We start from the raw sequence: 17,302 nt of genomic DNA, 5'->3' as shown, positions 1-17,302 counted from the left end.
GAAGAAATGTCTCTAGCTGCAATTCATTAAGAAGCAGGTCTAAGATTGTGTCTGTGTCAAAGCCCCATGTGCATTAAATTTATACATCTACTATTATAATAGTCATTTTATAATATTAATACAGTAAAATAATGTTTTACCGCACTATACAGATCAGCAGATTATTTTCTCAAACAAACAAAACGATGTTTTTAATATCAGGTTTAAAAAGTTGCTTTAGAAATTTTGTGTGGATTTACCTTAGATTGTGTAAAAAGCAACTTAGCTTCAAGGTGTTAGCATCTCTTTTTTTGCAGAGGTAAGAGTACAAACAAACACTACATCAATTAGGCAGCTTTTTAAATTAATAAACAGTTATTCTTCAAGTATGTAAGTTGTTAAAAATTACTTTTTTAAACGAGCAGTCTGGAATCTAAAGCTAAGCGGTTTACAAGCACAGAACACAGCAGCGCAGAATATTCTTATAAATCTAAAGTTTGGTTTCACAAACATGGAGGTGCTGTTACAGATGTGCTATTTCAAACATTTATCCAACAGGTGAACAGCACATGCGCTGACAGTTTTCCTTTTAAATATGTATATAAAAAAGGAGTAAATGGTTTGAAGCACAGTGTTTTACAGAAGCCCTGACCATAAAAAGTGCCATTACAAAAACACTACATTTTACACTTATTACAGTTATCAATATTGTTGACATTACAAACGTAACATCACTCCAGAACTTGTCATGCTTTAACTATTCTTGCCCATTTCTTCTGAGTAAGAACGACCATTATAAACTCTACCGAGCACCGGCACAAAGCTCATGCGCTCGACACTCCTGTTCAACTCCCCACTGCAGGAAAATATCCAACATCACTCTCAGGGTTTTAAATTAAAGACTCAGACTCCAATAAAGCCTATTCTGTTTCTTCAGCTTGTAATGATATATACTTCAGCAATGCTGTAAGTAAAACTTATGGTGTAGCAGATGTCATCCTGAGGCATGTTACAGTAATACCAAACAGCTTTCATGTCTAATATTTCCAAAAATCATATAATATTATGCAGCTCTCGACAACTTAAGACTAAAAAAGTTTTTCAGCCTTAAGGTGACTTAAACCCACAAATTACTTTAATAAGCCTATTCTAAAGGTTAAAAACTTTATTCAGTCTAAAAATGTTGGCCTGAGGTCATCACTTCTAAATGGAGAATGTGTAGAAGCTTACCTTTGGTCCAAAGAGACCAAACACCCCCGGAAATCCTTGTTCACCAGTATCCCCCTAATAAAAAAGAAGGAAGGGAAAGTATGGATTTTATTCCCTAGCAAAAGAATGCTGTCCTATAAAGGAATTTGAGTTGTCAGCCCTCACCAGTTGTCCTTTAACTCCCTGATCTCCTTGTTTTCCTGGTAATCCCATCCCGCCAATGGATCCTCTCTTCCCTGCTGGACCAATTTGTCCTGGGAGCCCCTTCTCGCCCTATAGAAGAAATGCAATCACACGAGAATCGTTTTTACATCCATGCCATAACCTCTATATAGATACTTTAACAAAAATACAGAAGTATTTAGTAGTATTTAGTATTTAGTATTTATTTATTTATTGTCATTGTCAAGAACAATGAAATTGCGTTTGGGGCTTCCATACAACCCCAAAAAAAGAAGAAAATAATAAATACCCCTTAAAACCCAAGTGTACATATTTAACCCAGTGTGACTCCAATGCAATAAGACAATCCTTAGCAATAATGTTCGTAGAAATTCAGACAAAGACCTGAGAAACATGACAAAATACAACAATGCAACCCATTCAATATTATTGTACTGTGAGATATGATATCAGATATGATAGTTATCTATTTAAGAAAGAAGGGGGGGGGGGGGCAAAGATATGATGCACCAATGCAGACCAGTTCATTGCTATTAAGAAGTTGGATATGGTTATTGTCCGCGAGAGGGGGGCAGAGAGTTCAGGAGCCTCACAGCCTGTGGATACAGGCTGTTGGCCAGTCTGGATGTTCTGGCCTGTATAGACCTGTACCTTCTCCCTGAGGGCAGCAGATGGAAAAGGTGGCGCGCAGGGTGATGTTGGTCCCGCAGGATACTGTGCACCCTCCTCAGACAGCGAGTGGGGAAGATATTACTGATCTCTGGCAGACTTGTTCCAATAATTCTGCCAGCTTCTTTCACCACCCGCTGGAGTGCTTGCTGATCGGCCTTGGTGCAGCTGGGGAACCACACTAGAAATCCATACGTCAGAACGCTGCTGATGGCACAGTTGTAGAAGTTCAACATCAGAGATCTGGGAATGTGTGCGCTCCGCAGTCTCCTCAGGTAGTAGAGGCGCTGTTGGGCCTTCCGTACAACTGAGGTGATATGGTTGCCCCAGGACAGGTCCTCGGTCACAGTTACCCCCAAGAATTTAAAACTGCTCACCCTCTCCACCGCCTCACTGCCAATGAAGAGAGGCAGATGGTTGTTATGACCCCTCTTCCGGAAATCTACAATGATCTCCTTGGTCTTTTTGGTGTTTAAGACCAAGTTATTGTCGTGGCACCATGACTCTAGTTGTTGCACCTCTGTCCTATAGTTTGTCTCATCATTGTTGGATATAAGTCCGAGCACTGTAGTGTCATCTGCAAACTTAACAATGAGATTGGACGCGCAGGAGGAAATACAGTCATGGGTGAAGAGAGTGTATAGCAGAGGGCTCAGAACACACCCCTGAGGGGCACCGGTGTTGACCACAAGGGTGGAAGAGGTGTTCTTACCCACTCTGACACTCTGTCTACAGTTAGTGAGGAAGTCCACAATCCAGTTGCACAGAGAGGAGTTAAGTCCCAGTTGGTGGAGTTTGGGACGGAGTTTGTATGGCCGGATGGTATTAAAAGCCGAGCTGTAGTCTACAAAGAGGAGCCGTGCATAGGTGTTCCTGTGTTCCAAGTGCTTCAGTAATGTGTGCAGCACTGTGGCGATCGCATCCTCGGTTGACCGGTTCTCCCTGTATGCAAACTGGTGCGAGTCCAGGGATGGTGGAAAAGCAGCTCTGATGTGTTTAATGACCAGTCTCTCCAGGCATTTGGCGGGAATGGGGGTGAGTGCCACAGGTCTGAAATCGTTCAGACATGTGACATTTGACTGTTTTGGGATGGGAACGATGGTTTCTGCTTTGAAACAGGATGGTACCAGTGAACAGGACAATGAGGTGTTATATATAGAGGTGAAGAAGTCACTATAGTTCAGCGAGCACCTACTTCATGTTTTCTGTGATAAGGCACTGCTAATTGCATTTAGTGTGGTCCCTAATCATGTAGCAAGTATCAGTAGCAAAACTTAACCTAAAATACAGTTGTGCTGGCCTGTTGCTTTCTCATTTGGGTGCCCCTTAAATCGGTTTAGATTTAGATGCAGAAGAACCAAGCTACAGTTCATCAAAACTTGGCATGTTTATGTTTAGATCATCACATATAACAAAATTAGAATGCAACTTGATGCCCTGAGTGGGGCAGCGAGGTGAAAACTGTCCAATGCTTCAGATCTCATAAATACAGCCTCTCTGTTTGTCTTGCATATTTGCATCTTATATAATATTTGCAAGGACATGCAAACAAAAACTGTGGCAATTCATTGATACTTTCCAACACAAACTTCCCGACATTATTGCAATGGATAGTAGGTCTTCTGAGAAACAGTATAAAGACTTTATGCAGCATTCAACCTTTGAAATTACATAAGGCTCCACATATAAAGGCAGCATTATGTTGCTGAGGGAGGCATTTATAGCAGATTAAAAGCTTTCTGGCAATTACGAGTAATATCAGCAACAATTTTGCCTGCACTGCAGTCTATAAAGATTCTTATGCTGTTAACATGTTCCTTATGAATATGATCAAAGCCAGGCAAGCTGTCAAGCATCATTTCATCATCATCACCTTTGGACCAAAGGATCCTTGATTTCCAGGAAGCCCTGTTACACCCTTTTCACCCTGCTGCCCAGGTTTTCCAGGAAAGCCCACGTTTCCATCTTCTCCTTGCTCCCCCTAAATACAGGAGGCAATCAATGAGCAATATTTTCTTTTCATTCAATGAAACAGGCACCACTGACAGTGTCTTCACCTTAATGCCTTTACTTCCATCTATGCCAGGCTGGCCATCCATACCAGGTGGACCCTCAAGTCCCTCCCTCCCAACAACCCCACGTGGACCAGTGGAGCCCTCGGGACCCTTGGACGATCAGAAAACTTTATGTTAATGTTTAAGTTAAGGTTTCATTATATAAGCAGACAAGGAGTTTGTCCAACTCACTGGTGGCCCTTTGGTACCAGATGCACCTCTTGCCCCTGATTTTCCTTTCTGACCCTGAAACACAAAGAATTCATGTCAAGGTTCAGACATGGGTACATAAAAGAAAATACAGTAATAATAATATCCCAGTAATATTGGAAGAGGTGATTAAGTTACTCATAAATGTAAAATCTTGCAACTATTTATGTCCTTACTTGGTCACCTTTGGATCCTTTCAGTCCTGGTTGTCCCTTTGGTCCAGGTTTCCCCTGAAATGATTATTAGTGTTTGATTTAAAGATTGCAGTTTTTTTTATGGACAATTTTACACAATATTCATACAACTGAGTTTTACAGTTTACAAGAAAAAGTATACTTACAGGAAGGCCAGGGGCACCAGGATCCCCTCTTGCTCCATCAAAACCTATTTGACCCTGAAAATGTTTATTTTCTTCATTTCAATGCTGATTTTAACCCCGTTTGCACCAAAAATAATGTAAAAAGAGGAGCATATCACTTTTTTTTAAAACTTTACTTACAGTCTGCCCTGGGTCACCTGGTTCTCCTCTCTCTCCTCTGTCTCCAGGACGGCCCTGGATTAAGATTGGAAAACATAATAAACAATCAGGAAGAGCACACAGAGAACCAGCACTTGAAAAACTGCTAAATCTCGGAAACTCACTCTGTCACCTTCAGGACCTGGGAGACCTTCTAATTTGCTGTCATCCCCCTGTTCACCCTAATTGAGCAACATAGAAAAAAAAACAACTGCAATCAGTAGATTTTCCCTTAAATCCAGCAGTCTTTGCAAAATCAATGCATGCTTTGTTTGAAACACATGGCTTGCTCTCTTTATATGGATGGCAAATCATTACATGCACTATTACCCACAATGATTCCATTTTACATAAATGGAGCCAATATTTGTTCCAGGGTCTTTATGAGATTCATTAAACAATAGCCACAGATATGTGTATAATTTTAATAGGTATGTGCTGTGCATGTATCAAGTGAAATAAATAATTGAAGAGCCCAGAAAGGAAAATAAAAAGCTGAAGTATAATTAGGGCTGAGCAGGGGCCAAGTAAATGAACGAAAATGTACTGTAGCAAAAATGATAAAAACAGAACTGTGACAGATCTGTATTTATCTGCACTATTTTTTATTGACAGTCATAAATTTTGCAATCATCCATGTGATTGGATGATATTGATTTAATTAGAGCACAAGCATAGCCATCATATCTAGGATATTGGCAAAGGGAAAATGACAAATATCCACATCCAAATGGCTTCTGCCAAGGGACTAAAAAAATTGCAAATTAGCATCTCACTAAAACTGTGGTGCAGTGAGTTACATTCTATGCTGCTCCTGTCAAATAAACACAAATTATGTGGCTAATCTCGCCAAAATCATGTGCAGAAGAGTCCAGGTGCTTGGCTAATTATATACACTTGATACACTGAGTTAATTGGGTGTGTCCTAGTTCATATCACTGATCAAATTAGAGATGACTTTGGGGATATTGCAAGGACAACAAGATAGACACAGGAAGCACTAATTAGAGACACAACTGAAGTTCAAGTGTATCCCCAAAAAACACTCCTGACCATGCACTCAAAGACAATGTGCTACATACATTGTTAGGAAGAGCTCATTAGACACAAAGAGCAACTGCCTATTAGAGGCAGTAAATAAGACTGGGAATGTACCTTTTCACCTTTTGGCCCAGGTGGTCCCAGTGGGCCTGGTGGTCCAGCGTGACCCTATGACAAGAAAATACGATTATGACCCAACCTCATTTCAGAACAGCAAGCTCTGAGCTTAAGCTTCACAGTGTGACGTGTTTGTAAGACAGAAGAAGAGCAGAAAAAACATCCGACTGCATCCAATAGTGTCACTGGCCTTTACTTCAATAGCGTGCATACAGTCATAAAATAATTAACTTGAATGAAAATGTTTATTTTACTACTTGATAAGATGAATCCCCAGGTTAATGATATTATTCCGTCTTATATGCAGTAATAGTGTTGCATTTTACTGTTATATTTTTTATAGATCGTCGTCTCATATATTCTCTGACTGGAGTAGGTGCCACTCATAGGGATCGTTTTGTACGCAAGAATCATCGCAATGACCCGTGAAAAAACATCCCTTTTTATGTGAGTCTGTACAGAGCCTGAAGATGAAAACCTGGCTGTTTGAATATTCCCCTCGGGTCTCTCATTTTTCATAACACCCCACAATTAGATGCTTGTATTAAACAAAGGCTTACCTGGTAACCTGATATGCCCGGGTCTCCTTGTTGGCCCATTCTCCCTGGAGCACCCTAGGGAAATATATATATTTAGCCCATATATACAAACACACTAATGAAGTCTTTTAGTCCTACTGTAAAGAATTTACCACTGGTCCGATGGTTCCTCTTGCTCCCTTCTGCCCAAAAAATCCTAGCTCTCCCGGCACACCGGCTGGCCCAGTCTCACCCAGATGACCTTGTTGACCTTTGCTCCCCTGGAGAAAGGCCATCAATGAGCAGCTATTCACTGAGCATACAAATAGCCCTAAGTAGTTGTGCAGTTAGTTTGTCAAAATCAAACATCTAATGCTAAAACTCTACTTGACAAGCACCTTCAGTGTTGTGCTTATTGAGGTTACAGACCTTTCTGTTTGTTTACTACTACAGTAGAGAACGTTTTAACTCCCAGTGCAAGAGAGTAAATTGACAGACATCCAAGATTGAAAGATGTATTTAGCTTCAAGCAAGTGAACTGACAAACCTTTTCTCCTGGCCTTCCTCTTTCCCCAATTTTGCCAGGTTTACCCTCCTGACCCTGATAACAGAAAATCAAACAGGGTTCTAGTGGACCAAAAGAGCTGTCTTTTTATTGGAACTGAATGAAATTTGGAGCTGGCTACCAAAACACTCACCCTCACGCCCACAAGCCCAGGAGGCCCAGGGGGTCCTTCCTTTCCTTTCAGGCCAAATTCACCCCTGTCTCCTGTGGTGCCCTCAGGACCAGCATCCCCCTTTTCACCCTGGGAAGAGTGGAACGAGTCAAATAAAAAGAAGAAAACCATGATCTAACAGTTGAGTGAGAATAAACTGGATTACTGTAACAATAATTACAAACATTCATAGCTTCATATATTTGAACAAAGTATCATTATTTATATCCAATAAAGTATTTTACAAGCCCAAAATAAATATGTTACAGTGTTTTATAAGCCATTAATGATACTGCCCACTGAGAGGCCTGCACAACAGCGGATGGAGATGCCTGCTGGTAGTGTAAGGAGTTAATATCTACCAGCCGGAGGAGTTTGATTCCGAGGAGAGCTTCAGGTTATATATAAAATCTTTAATGGTATTCAGCATTTCTGTACAGTAACAGACGTCTAAGCGCAGAAAAGGCAAGCGGTACAGCTAACTGTATCTAAAAGTCTTACTCCAGCACTCTGAGCTAGCTGCAGTTTCCAAGCTTGTAAATAGAGCTACAGCCGTTAAGCCAGGATGACACAAAAGCATGACTAATTTATTAGACCAAACAGGCACCGTACTGGAAATATTTCAGAGATAAAAAATAAATAAATAAATAAAAGTGTCATTTTGACTTGACATATTCTTTAAGGTGTTTGTGCTCCCAGAGTATCAAGTATCATAAGAAAGTAGGGCAAAGTTTGGCTGTAAATATGATGTTACATCATCAGAAATTATCATGAGGACAGATTTGTTTCACTGACAATTTCTTGGCCGTCTAACTTTTTACAGCCGAAATGTCGTCTTCTAAGAAAGTCTACCCGTCTTGCTGTCTGACAGTACTTTTTAGGAAAAGGCATAGTGGACCTTCTTCATGTAAAGTAACGAGAAATAAAACAGACTATCCCAAATGAGTATCTCATTAGAATGCAAGACTGAACTGAGGTGTCCCAAGAAACGCACTTAGACTTTAGAGAACACGGCATATTATTATTATGCCATTATTAACAGAGGAAAATGAGAACAACTTCAGTTTTTTTTCCAGCACTGTAGTCAGGCTGACAGTTCTGTCAGGTTTCATGGTCCTTTGTGGTTCAGTCACAGAGCAAAAATAAAATGCAACCTCCTTGTGACTAGGAAAAAGAGACTGAGAGAAATCGGTAAAGGTTTGCATTAATTGTTGTCTATAAATGTAGACACAGTTTCAATTTTGCAATCAATCTGAGGCAGCCTGGAACAATTACTGCAACTCAGTGCATGCATGTCATGTTGTTTGCATGACTTAACTGGTTCTATTCTGGTTCTATTTCTATATAAAATCAAGGATGCAGAGCATCTATGTCATTGTTTTGCACCAACTGTGTTGCACTCGCTGTATTCTTGGAGACATTTTTCAATTACTGTTTCAAATCTACGAGGTTCTGGCTGTGCTATGAATGTAATTAAGTTAACTGTGTGTAGTCACAGATCTGGTCCCTGCCTTCAAAGCAACCATTTCAAAGGCAACACGATCATAGTCACTATAATCTTAGCCGTGCCACGATCTTCAACCCCTGTTGATCCAGAGTGGCTGCATTAGTGCTAACTAGCACTGACATCATGAAGTTCTTTAAAAATAAAATTAGAACAATTCAAAAAATGTTCTTCATCTAAAACATCAACACATGTTTAAATCTCCAACCCCACTACCCCTTACCCTTAATTAACACTTTGTTATTAAGTCATCAGTCAACATTTATTAGCAGGGAATGAAGAGTGACCTTCATTACTCCTGATCTAGCCCTTTTACATTAGGTTCCAGGACATTTTAGAATCAATTTTAAGATTATTTAAATTACTTACAGAGTATGGTCTGACTCCCCAATATATTGCTCCTCGTTTATCACAGGACAACCATGTTCATATTCTAAGATGTAATTGTGAACTAATGCTGACTAATGGTGAAACAACAAACAAATGCTGTGATCCTTATTTTTAATCTAAATGCAGGCTGTTTAGTATTTCCGTTATCTGTTACAGGATTTTTATGTGTAAGTCATCGGCCCATGATCCATCACAATTCACAGGTTACTGCCTGTACAGCGTGACCAGAACCTTGAGAACGATTTTGGGTGAAGACACATTCAGCAATCATCGTCCGTAAGTTTGATTAGTTTCTGACTGGTAGTTTGTTACTTTAGCCAAATGAGCTAATAACACTTTAATACAGGAGAAGCATTTATTTGGCAAAGTCAGGGACATTTTGCCACCTTCTCAAATAGAATACTGGCTGGTAGCTCTGACGAGACAAGACTGCAAGACATTTCAGTGAAAACAAATATAATGGGGTTCATACCATGTCAAAGTATCGTAATTACATAGTTTGGTAAACATTGTTTCTAAAAGTTTAATCTTGTGATTTTCTGCTGATGGTTTACATAATATTTGTGCAATAAACCACTACAATGCACCGATTTTCACTCCCCTTTCATTCCTCAAACAACAGCAAAAGCTGCTAATCTCTTCTGGTAGCTGCACTGTGGCCAGAAACCTCTCAAAGTAGTTTACTCCGCTGAACAGAAGAAAAAGTCCTGTACAGCATGAAGCTGAAAAGAATCTCAGGTTGCTTCTTCTAATCCTCAGTGTTCTCAGCTCACATTTTAGCACGTTGACAGAGCAAAAAGCGCTTTGTGGGTCCATCAGCCGTACTTCCAACATTTTGGCTTTGCTGAATAGGCACACTTTTTATGCTTTTCCTCTTTTTTCTGTCACACTATCTGCCAGACAGCAGAGCTCCTAAAATAGCTTGCTATCTGTTTTCACTGAGCATCAACACAATGTACTCCAATTGTACAAAGGCCAATATCTCACAAACAATACTTGACTTGTTCTAATTACAGTAAGCTGCTACCGTAAACAGGAAAGTTTGCAAAGTTCACCGACAGCTTCAGGATAAAATTAATCAGCGTCGAAGTTAATAACAATTATTTAACTACTAGCTGAATAATTGATAAATGTTTTTATAATCACTCCGGGACTGTACAATTAAAAACAGTTAATACACATCTCTTTTTTTATATTTTTAAAGTATTTTAAAACTTGCCTTGGCACCATCAGGTCCACTTGGCCCAGCCTCCGCATCAATGCCTGGCTCACCCTGACAGACAAATCACAAAAACATTATAGTTGTATTTCTTCCTGATGACAAAGACGGTAATGAAATGGAAGCAAAAACAGATGTAATTGCACACTCAAACATTTAGCACTTTGTGTCGATTTTGGTGCAGACTAAATAAATCAAGTACATCATAATCATTAAGACATCACAGAAAGAAAACTTGGGAAACTCACTCTCTCGCCAATCAAGCCTTGTTCGCCGATGCTACCAGGTAGACCAATGTCACCCTGTCAAACAGTGAAGCGTGACCGTTAAGCTACCATCAATGTGTTAAATGTCTAACATGCAATCTTTGATATCAACAGGATAAATTTAATCAGTGCCACCTGTTATGAAGGGTACTACGATGTAAATCATGGGAGTAAAAACTGACTTTTTACAAAAGCTTAACTAACTAATAGCTTAACTTAATCTGCCAGCACAAAACTACTACCGGTACTTTTTGTGCTGAAAAGTAATGAAATTATTAACAATGGCAGCAAAGACAAAGACAGCAACCTGAGTGGATAAAAAGCATACAGGAACACAACAGTCACATATATACAAAAAGCAGTTCATACAGCTTTGGAATTAATGTTACTTTTTTAAAACTTGAACTTTGAGCAGTTACACTGTATTCACAGGTCGATACCTATCTTAGTAGATAAGTCCAAATCCAGTAGGTTATTCCTGTGCATCAATATTAAACCCACTGACGGGTCAAGGGAGTAACACCTATCCCATTACAGTGCAATATTGTAATGAAAAACCTTGAGTCTCGGATTTCATGTGGAGTTTAGTCTGACAGATACCTCTCAAATAAAAATTGTTGTAGACCTTCTGAACTCATATGATGTATGGAAAAACATTTGTCATAGAAGCACTACAGGGTCAAATAATCTCAGCTATATATATCCATAGCATCCATACCATCATAGTTGGGTATGCCCTCAACTATGATGATGCCCTCTTAACTTCAGCATTGCACCTCGACTATATGACATATAATTTCACATGACATTTCCTTTCTAAAGTATCTACAGTGTTTTCTGGCTGTGTACAAAACAATTTTCAAGAAAAATGAGACCCTGTGGAAACTGGAGAACTATTTTTTGTTATACAAGTTTTATCTTTACTACAAGTTTGAGATCTGTTTTGCGTGTTTAAGAAATTGGCGTGTATAGAACAAACACACTAAACTTGATTTAGTGTGTTTGTTGATTTCACTAAACCATCTGATTGTGGAGATTTTGTCTCCAATATTGTTGGAATACAATATAAAGCAACTGTTGTTGTGAATTGGCACCGTATAACTAAAACTGAATTGATCTATTATATATAGTATCATTAAAATATTCAAAGAATGAATGGAAATCTATACATGCAAGGAACAAGCCAGAATTGAAAAGCCTCCGAAATGAAAGGCCTCAGACTCTCAGGCGGCACAGCAATAAAAGCAGGCATGATTTTGTAGCGCAGAGCCCTGCATGGGCTCAGAAACACTTTTGAAACCCGCTGCCATTGAGCCCTGTTCATCTCTACATGTACAAATGCAAATTAAAAGTATTAGGCAAAAGAATAACCATATAAACGAGATCCAGAAACACTGCTGCTGCCTCCTGGGCTTGAGCTCACTATGCATGGAAAAAAGACAGGAAAATCCTGTGGCCTGATTTGAAATTCTTTTTGGAAATCCTGGAAACCGCATCCTCTGGTTTAAAGAGGAGCGGAATCGTCTGACATCCCTGATTGTATTGGGCTGCTTTAGCGCAAGTAATATGGACACATAGGTGCCATTAATGCTGATCGATACATACAGGCTTTAAAATAATAATAATAAATAGTCTTGTACCATTGCTGTACTGTATTCTGATTTTCTTTACATTTTATGCTACCGATAATTTGGGGAAAATGAGTCTGAATGTATTCAGTACTATATATTTCTGTAAAGCATAAAGCAAATAAATCACAATTTCTCAATGATCCCAGAGTAGACCTAAAACAATGTGACCTTTCTGGAGACACAAATGACATGATTAAATCATCAAAGGCAGTTTTGATATTATAATTCAATAAAAAAAAAGTGCAATTCTGACAACATATCATCCTCGTCACCTTCTCTCCAAGATCACCAGGCGGTCCTCTCTCTCCGGTCTTCCCTGGTAGCCCCTGTTAGGAACAGTCACAGCTTTATTATTCTATCCAAATGTAAAAGTCAGTTGGAGGCTTTACACAGACTGTGTGATCAACTTACACTCGGCCCAATCTCCCCAAGTGGCCCAGTCGTTCCTGGTGGCCCTGCTGGTCCCTGTGGCAATAAAACAGGAGCCTCAATAAAAAGGTTAAGAGCATTTTCTAATCTTGGACAAACCTCTGAAAGTGACATTAAAAGAGTAAAAAGAACAGGTGAAAAGAAACAAGTAATAGGCAGAAAGTTTGGATTTATGAATATAAGTTAATCTGCAGCCATCACAACACAGAGCCAAAACTCCTAAAAGATGTAAAAACTGGGCTGCTGTCATAGAGACACAGTGAGGCTACAATAAGGCTGCCAGGGAAGGAGGAAGGAGATGGTGTAAATCAACTTGTCTCCAACTCACTACTTTTCTGCTTGTGTTTGTGAGATTTGGGAAGCATGAGAGAAAGAGGATTAGGCTGTCTAAGGCTTTTTCAAACAGGATAGAAGTTCCTAAGTAGGGTCAAAAATGAAGAAAATCAGTCTAAATATGCAGGGGCACGTAGGGTGCATAGTAGCTGCTACAGAGCTCTGAGTTATAGTAGACAATGAGATACTGATTTATGACGTATCTTCTAAGAAATTCTGCAACAGCTAGATTTTGCATAACTAAACCACATGGAGTGAACACCAGAGAAAAAATGTGACCAACAAAAGCAGCTATTGTTAAAGCTTCAAAAAAGTACTAAAACTCACTGGCTCTCCTGCAAGTCCTTTGGCTCCTGGAGGTCCAGAGTGGCCTTGGATACCCTGAAAATAATAGCCATTTGTTACACCCACACTCCAGGTACTCATAAATATTTTGAAATGCTATAACCCCCACGAGATAAACATAAACAACGCACACCTATGTCTTATCCACTACTATTGCTTACAACAAATTCAACACTGACCTAAAAGAAAGCTTTGTTAGCCCCAATAACTTACTTGAAATCCTTTAGGCCCAGATTCACCTGGCTCACCAAGTCTTCCCTGCAGACAATGACACACACAGAAAAATAGGTTTTGAAATCTGAGCAGCCAGTTAGATATAATTGTGTTGTTTCCATGTGTTAAAATTAGGATAGGGCTTGGTTCACTTTCTCTCTATCCTCGATTAGGTTTAACGTTACAGCTACGTTTTGCATTGAAATCTCTGATAGCCACTAGAACCACAACCATTTCCTGACAAACAGGAAATTATCTTGGTAAAGTTTCTATCCATCAAAGTCAAGTTTGGTAAATGGAATCTGGACCCAAATTTGTGTGAGTGCATTTTGCTTTCATTATTTTCTTATGCCTAATAACTGCTGATGTATTTGCCAAATAACCAGGAGGTGCCAAGAGTAAGAACTGCCAAGCGTTCATGTCAAATAATTGAAGTGACAGTCATTTTGAAATGTATCAATAAGTTTAAAAAAAATTAACCTAATTCAGACCTGATTGTGTTCAAACCCCACCAAATTCAGTTCAATGAGTCGTTCAGTGGGCCATTCAGGGGGTCAGGGGCCAGGGTCATCACTTTTATATTTTCAAGTGCATAGTGTGGAGGATGCCATAAGGCCTTGAGGCAATCAGATGTAAAACACAATATTTCTGAGTGTTTTAAGTTGTAAATTGAGGCGATTTGACCCGAAAATGACAGGAAGGTTATTTATGTAACTTTTGCAACGCTCACTGCTCAACTAATAATGGTTAATACATTACAAAAGTGTAATAAAATGAATTATTTGTTCATTTAAGAATCTGCAGAACACTGTGAACCAGCTGAGGACATTACAGCTGGAGTAATGCTTCCATCACAGTGGAACCAAACCTGATGATCATCATATACATGCAACATTAAATACTGAACTTCTACAGTATCAACAGTGCCCGTTTATCTGAAATGCTATTTCTGAGAAAGCTGGAAGGCTAAATGATCAAATGCAACCAGGATTTGTGCTAATGCAAAAAATTACTGTTAGAAGAAATTTCGTCACCATGTCTCCAGGGAGGCCCAATTTTCCTCGTGGACCATCAGGGCCCTGCAAAGAAAAAAAAAAAACCATCGGTTAACTGAGCTTTTTCAAATCCCCCAGAGTTTAAGTGTTTCTCACTGACAAGCACTACCAGCACCATCAATATTTTAATGCTCTTTGATTTAAGACTCAGTTGTTAAATTTGTTTTTAACAAGAGTGCCCTCTAAAGATTCTTCAGATGCTAAAAACAGTTAATAACCACAGTCTTCAGAACAAAGTCTCTTGTAAAGATTCTCATGATTTGTCGTTTTCTCTGCAGAAATTTGAGCCATTTGTTTTTCATGGAGCATATTTGATGTGCGTAATCAGGAAACCTAATGACAAACATTCCTCAAAGGCAGCTGCAGAATAATATGACCAGCAATGAATCCCTGCGCGTTAACTGAACATCACACTCTGCGTATCTTGTAACTAGCATCACCTTTGATTTTTTTGACCATGTGCTCACCTTTATTCCTGTAGATCCTTTCTCCCCCACTGGGCCATCTGGACCTCTTGGACCCTATGCAAAGAAATAAAAGCTGAGGAATAGTTTGAGAAACACTGGCCTTTAACAGACCTAAAGGGGATGTTGTTTAACAAATAAAGTTAATGATTTTGGGCAATTAATCTCCATTTTTGTCATTCCCATTTAGCAGAGCCTGGGAGGCAGTGCTTCTGGTTTGATTGCATACTATGGTTTAGCCCACACTGGAGAGACATCATCAAAGATTGTGGCTATTTAGCAAATAGTTTGCATCTGGATATTAGCTCCACACAGTGCCCACACTGTGAACACTTTGTCCTCATTTTTCCAAGACTACGCACAGCAGTGCTGCCTTCACACTAAAGTAATTTTGAAGAAGCCTTGGGAAAGGCTAAAAATCCTTTAGCTGATTCATACTTGCTTTTAAAATGAACAAAACTGTTTAGTCAATACTTAAGAACTGATTCTGTGTGATTCTAGTTCTTTTTCCTTTTCTAAGTATCCTAAATAATGCAAACAGACAGAGTAGAATATATACAGAGCGCTAATTTAATGCTATTTCCATTAAGCTGTCAGAATAAAATTATGCTTTCTGTTGTTCAGAAACTCAGCAGTGTTAGGAGTGAGAAACCTTTTGAGGTAGTAACTGTGTTCAGCTTGTGTTCAAAACTTGTGTTAAACAGGTTGTAAAATATACATTTAATTTAATAAGAAACTGAAATTGAGATTAATAGATTCACTCAAAAAGTCTGTTTCCTTAAATATAATGTTTTGTCTGATAATGAGAAATATTTACACGTCAGTAGGATCATTTTAACTGTTTCCTGTTTAAATAATTTTTTAAATCACGTCTCACTTTCTTGATGCATAATAGGAGAGTAAGTGATCATAATTCAAGATACTCTGACTTGTTTCCAACAAATCTTTAAACAGATTCATACAATTTCATTAGATTTCTAATCTAACTTCACCTACAATCATTTTTTTTCACTTATTTAGCACAAAAGACAAGGTTGACTATGTTATTTATTCAGACTGAACATCTAAAGTGCAAACATTTAGCATCCATCCATCCTTCCACTGATAATCATTTTTCACATCCTTTTAACTGGGACAGGAACATTAGTTTGAAGTTCACTCGCACTCAGTCTTTCTTTATTTCTTAAAAAAAAGAAAAAAGAAATGAATGGTGCAGTCAAATCACTAGAAAGAAAATTATTTTAATGAATAACCTGCAAATACCTAAAATGCCTAATGTGATGACTGAAAATTTAGTTCTATTTATAGTAATTAGGCAGGATAAAAGCATTGAGCTCTGTGACCCTGTAGAAGTACAACATAACAAGGGCAAACAAAAACATATAAAAGTCCTGTTTATTACAGTCATGTAAAAAAGGAAGTTTTCACTGCACTCTTTCAGAGCCCTATGAAACACTAAGTACACCTTTACTGCTTCCATAGGAATTAAGAAGGAAAGTATCCACCAGGTGCTGCAAATTACCCTTCACTAAATGATCAGCAAGTGACCACATGTTGACATAATGCCACAATATTCCCAGGAGTGGACATTTCAGCAAACTCATATCTGATTCAGACTGTCTAATTCTTATAGAAATTGCAAAAAAACCCCAAAAAAACCCTACATGTCAAACTGAACAGGCCTCAGTCAGCACAACAAAAGTTAAAGTTCACGACAGTACCAATACATAAAGACAGAATTTTGGCTTATTTGGAAGAGCTGCCAAGAGAAAGCCTCTTCTCTGTAAAAAGAACATGGCAGCACAGCTTAGGTCTACAAAGTTGCATCTGAACAATCCACAAGACCTTTGGAACAATATACTTTGGTCAGACAAGACCTTGTGGGAGATGTTTGGTCGTAATGCCAGCGTCACTTCTGGTGAAAGTCAAATACAACGTGTCAACATCTCATACGAATTATCGAGAATGGTGGTGGAAGGATGATGGCTTGGACTTATTTTATAGTCACAGGACGAGGAAACTTTTCAGACCATAAACGCTTCCGTAACAAAAGTCCCTCAAAAACTGACAGTCTGATAAAATAATATAGAAAAAGACTACTTCAGTTTACTGATGCTAAAAGCTTTTCTACAAGCTACTGAATCATGATATATGATATGATATATATGCAGGTTTTCACAGGATGCTGCAGGCTTGTGAAAACTTTAATGTTTGTATGTGTGTAGGTACTTATAAAAATT

The 17,302-nt window shown here is 38.8% G+C and overlaps 1 protein-coding gene across 1 annotated transcript in view; it reads right to left on the bottom strand.

Moving 5' to 3' along the window:
* The window catches only part of col27a1b (collagen, type XXVII, alpha 1b), a 67,294-nt gene that overhangs the window by 6,548 nt on the left and 43,444 nt on the right, over positions 1 to 17,302 (bottom strand). Inside the window, exons 30-51 of the mRNA XM_085295256.1 lie at positions 15,066 to 15,119; positions 14,578 to 14,622; positions 13,544 to 13,588; positions 13,313 to 13,366; positions 12,635 to 12,688; positions 12,496 to 12,549; positions 10,575 to 10,628; positions 10,327 to 10,380; positions 7,196 to 7,303; positions 7,045 to 7,098; positions 6,671 to 6,778; positions 6,540 to 6,593; positions 5,977 to 6,030; positions 4,947 to 5,003; positions 4,804 to 4,857; positions 4,645 to 4,698; positions 4,481 to 4,534; positions 4,287 to 4,340; positions 4,098 to 4,205; positions 3,914 to 4,021; positions 1,354 to 1,461; positions 1,210 to 1,263 (exon numbers count right to left, since the gene is read on the bottom strand). Of these exons, the coding sequence (XP_085151382.1) occupies positions 1,210 to 1,263; positions 1,354 to 1,461; positions 3,914 to 4,021; positions 4,098 to 4,205; positions 4,287 to 4,340; positions 4,481 to 4,534; positions 4,645 to 4,698; positions 4,804 to 4,857; positions 4,947 to 5,003; positions 5,977 to 6,030; positions 6,540 to 6,593; positions 6,671 to 6,778; positions 7,045 to 7,098; positions 7,196 to 7,303; positions 10,327 to 10,380; positions 10,575 to 10,628; positions 12,496 to 12,549; positions 12,635 to 12,688; positions 13,313 to 13,366; positions 13,544 to 13,588; positions 14,578 to 14,622; positions 15,066 to 15,119 (1,443 nt within the window). The remainder of the gene's footprint in view (positions 1 to 1,209; positions 1,264 to 1,353; positions 1,462 to 3,913; positions 4,022 to 4,097; positions 4,206 to 4,286; positions 4,341 to 4,480; positions 4,535 to 4,644; positions 4,699 to 4,803; positions 4,858 to 4,946; positions 5,004 to 5,976; positions 6,031 to 6,539; positions 6,594 to 6,670; positions 6,779 to 7,044; positions 7,099 to 7,195; positions 7,304 to 10,326; positions 10,381 to 10,574; positions 10,629 to 12,495; positions 12,550 to 12,634; positions 12,689 to 13,312; positions 13,367 to 13,543; positions 13,589 to 14,577; positions 14,623 to 15,065; positions 15,120 to 17,302) is intronic.

The sequence above is a fragment of the Mchenga conophoros genome, linkage group LG12 (genome assembly GCF_057382185.1).
Source record: "Mchenga conophoros isolate Kocher_MC1m ecotype Shallow Benthic linkage group LG12, M_conophoros_male_GT1.1, whole genome shotgun sequence".
Taxonomy (NCBI): domain Eukaryota; kingdom Metazoa; phylum Chordata; class Actinopteri; order Cichliformes; family Cichlidae; genus Mchenga; species Mchenga conophoros.
This window is presented reverse-complemented; position numbering and strand designations above follow the sequence as displayed.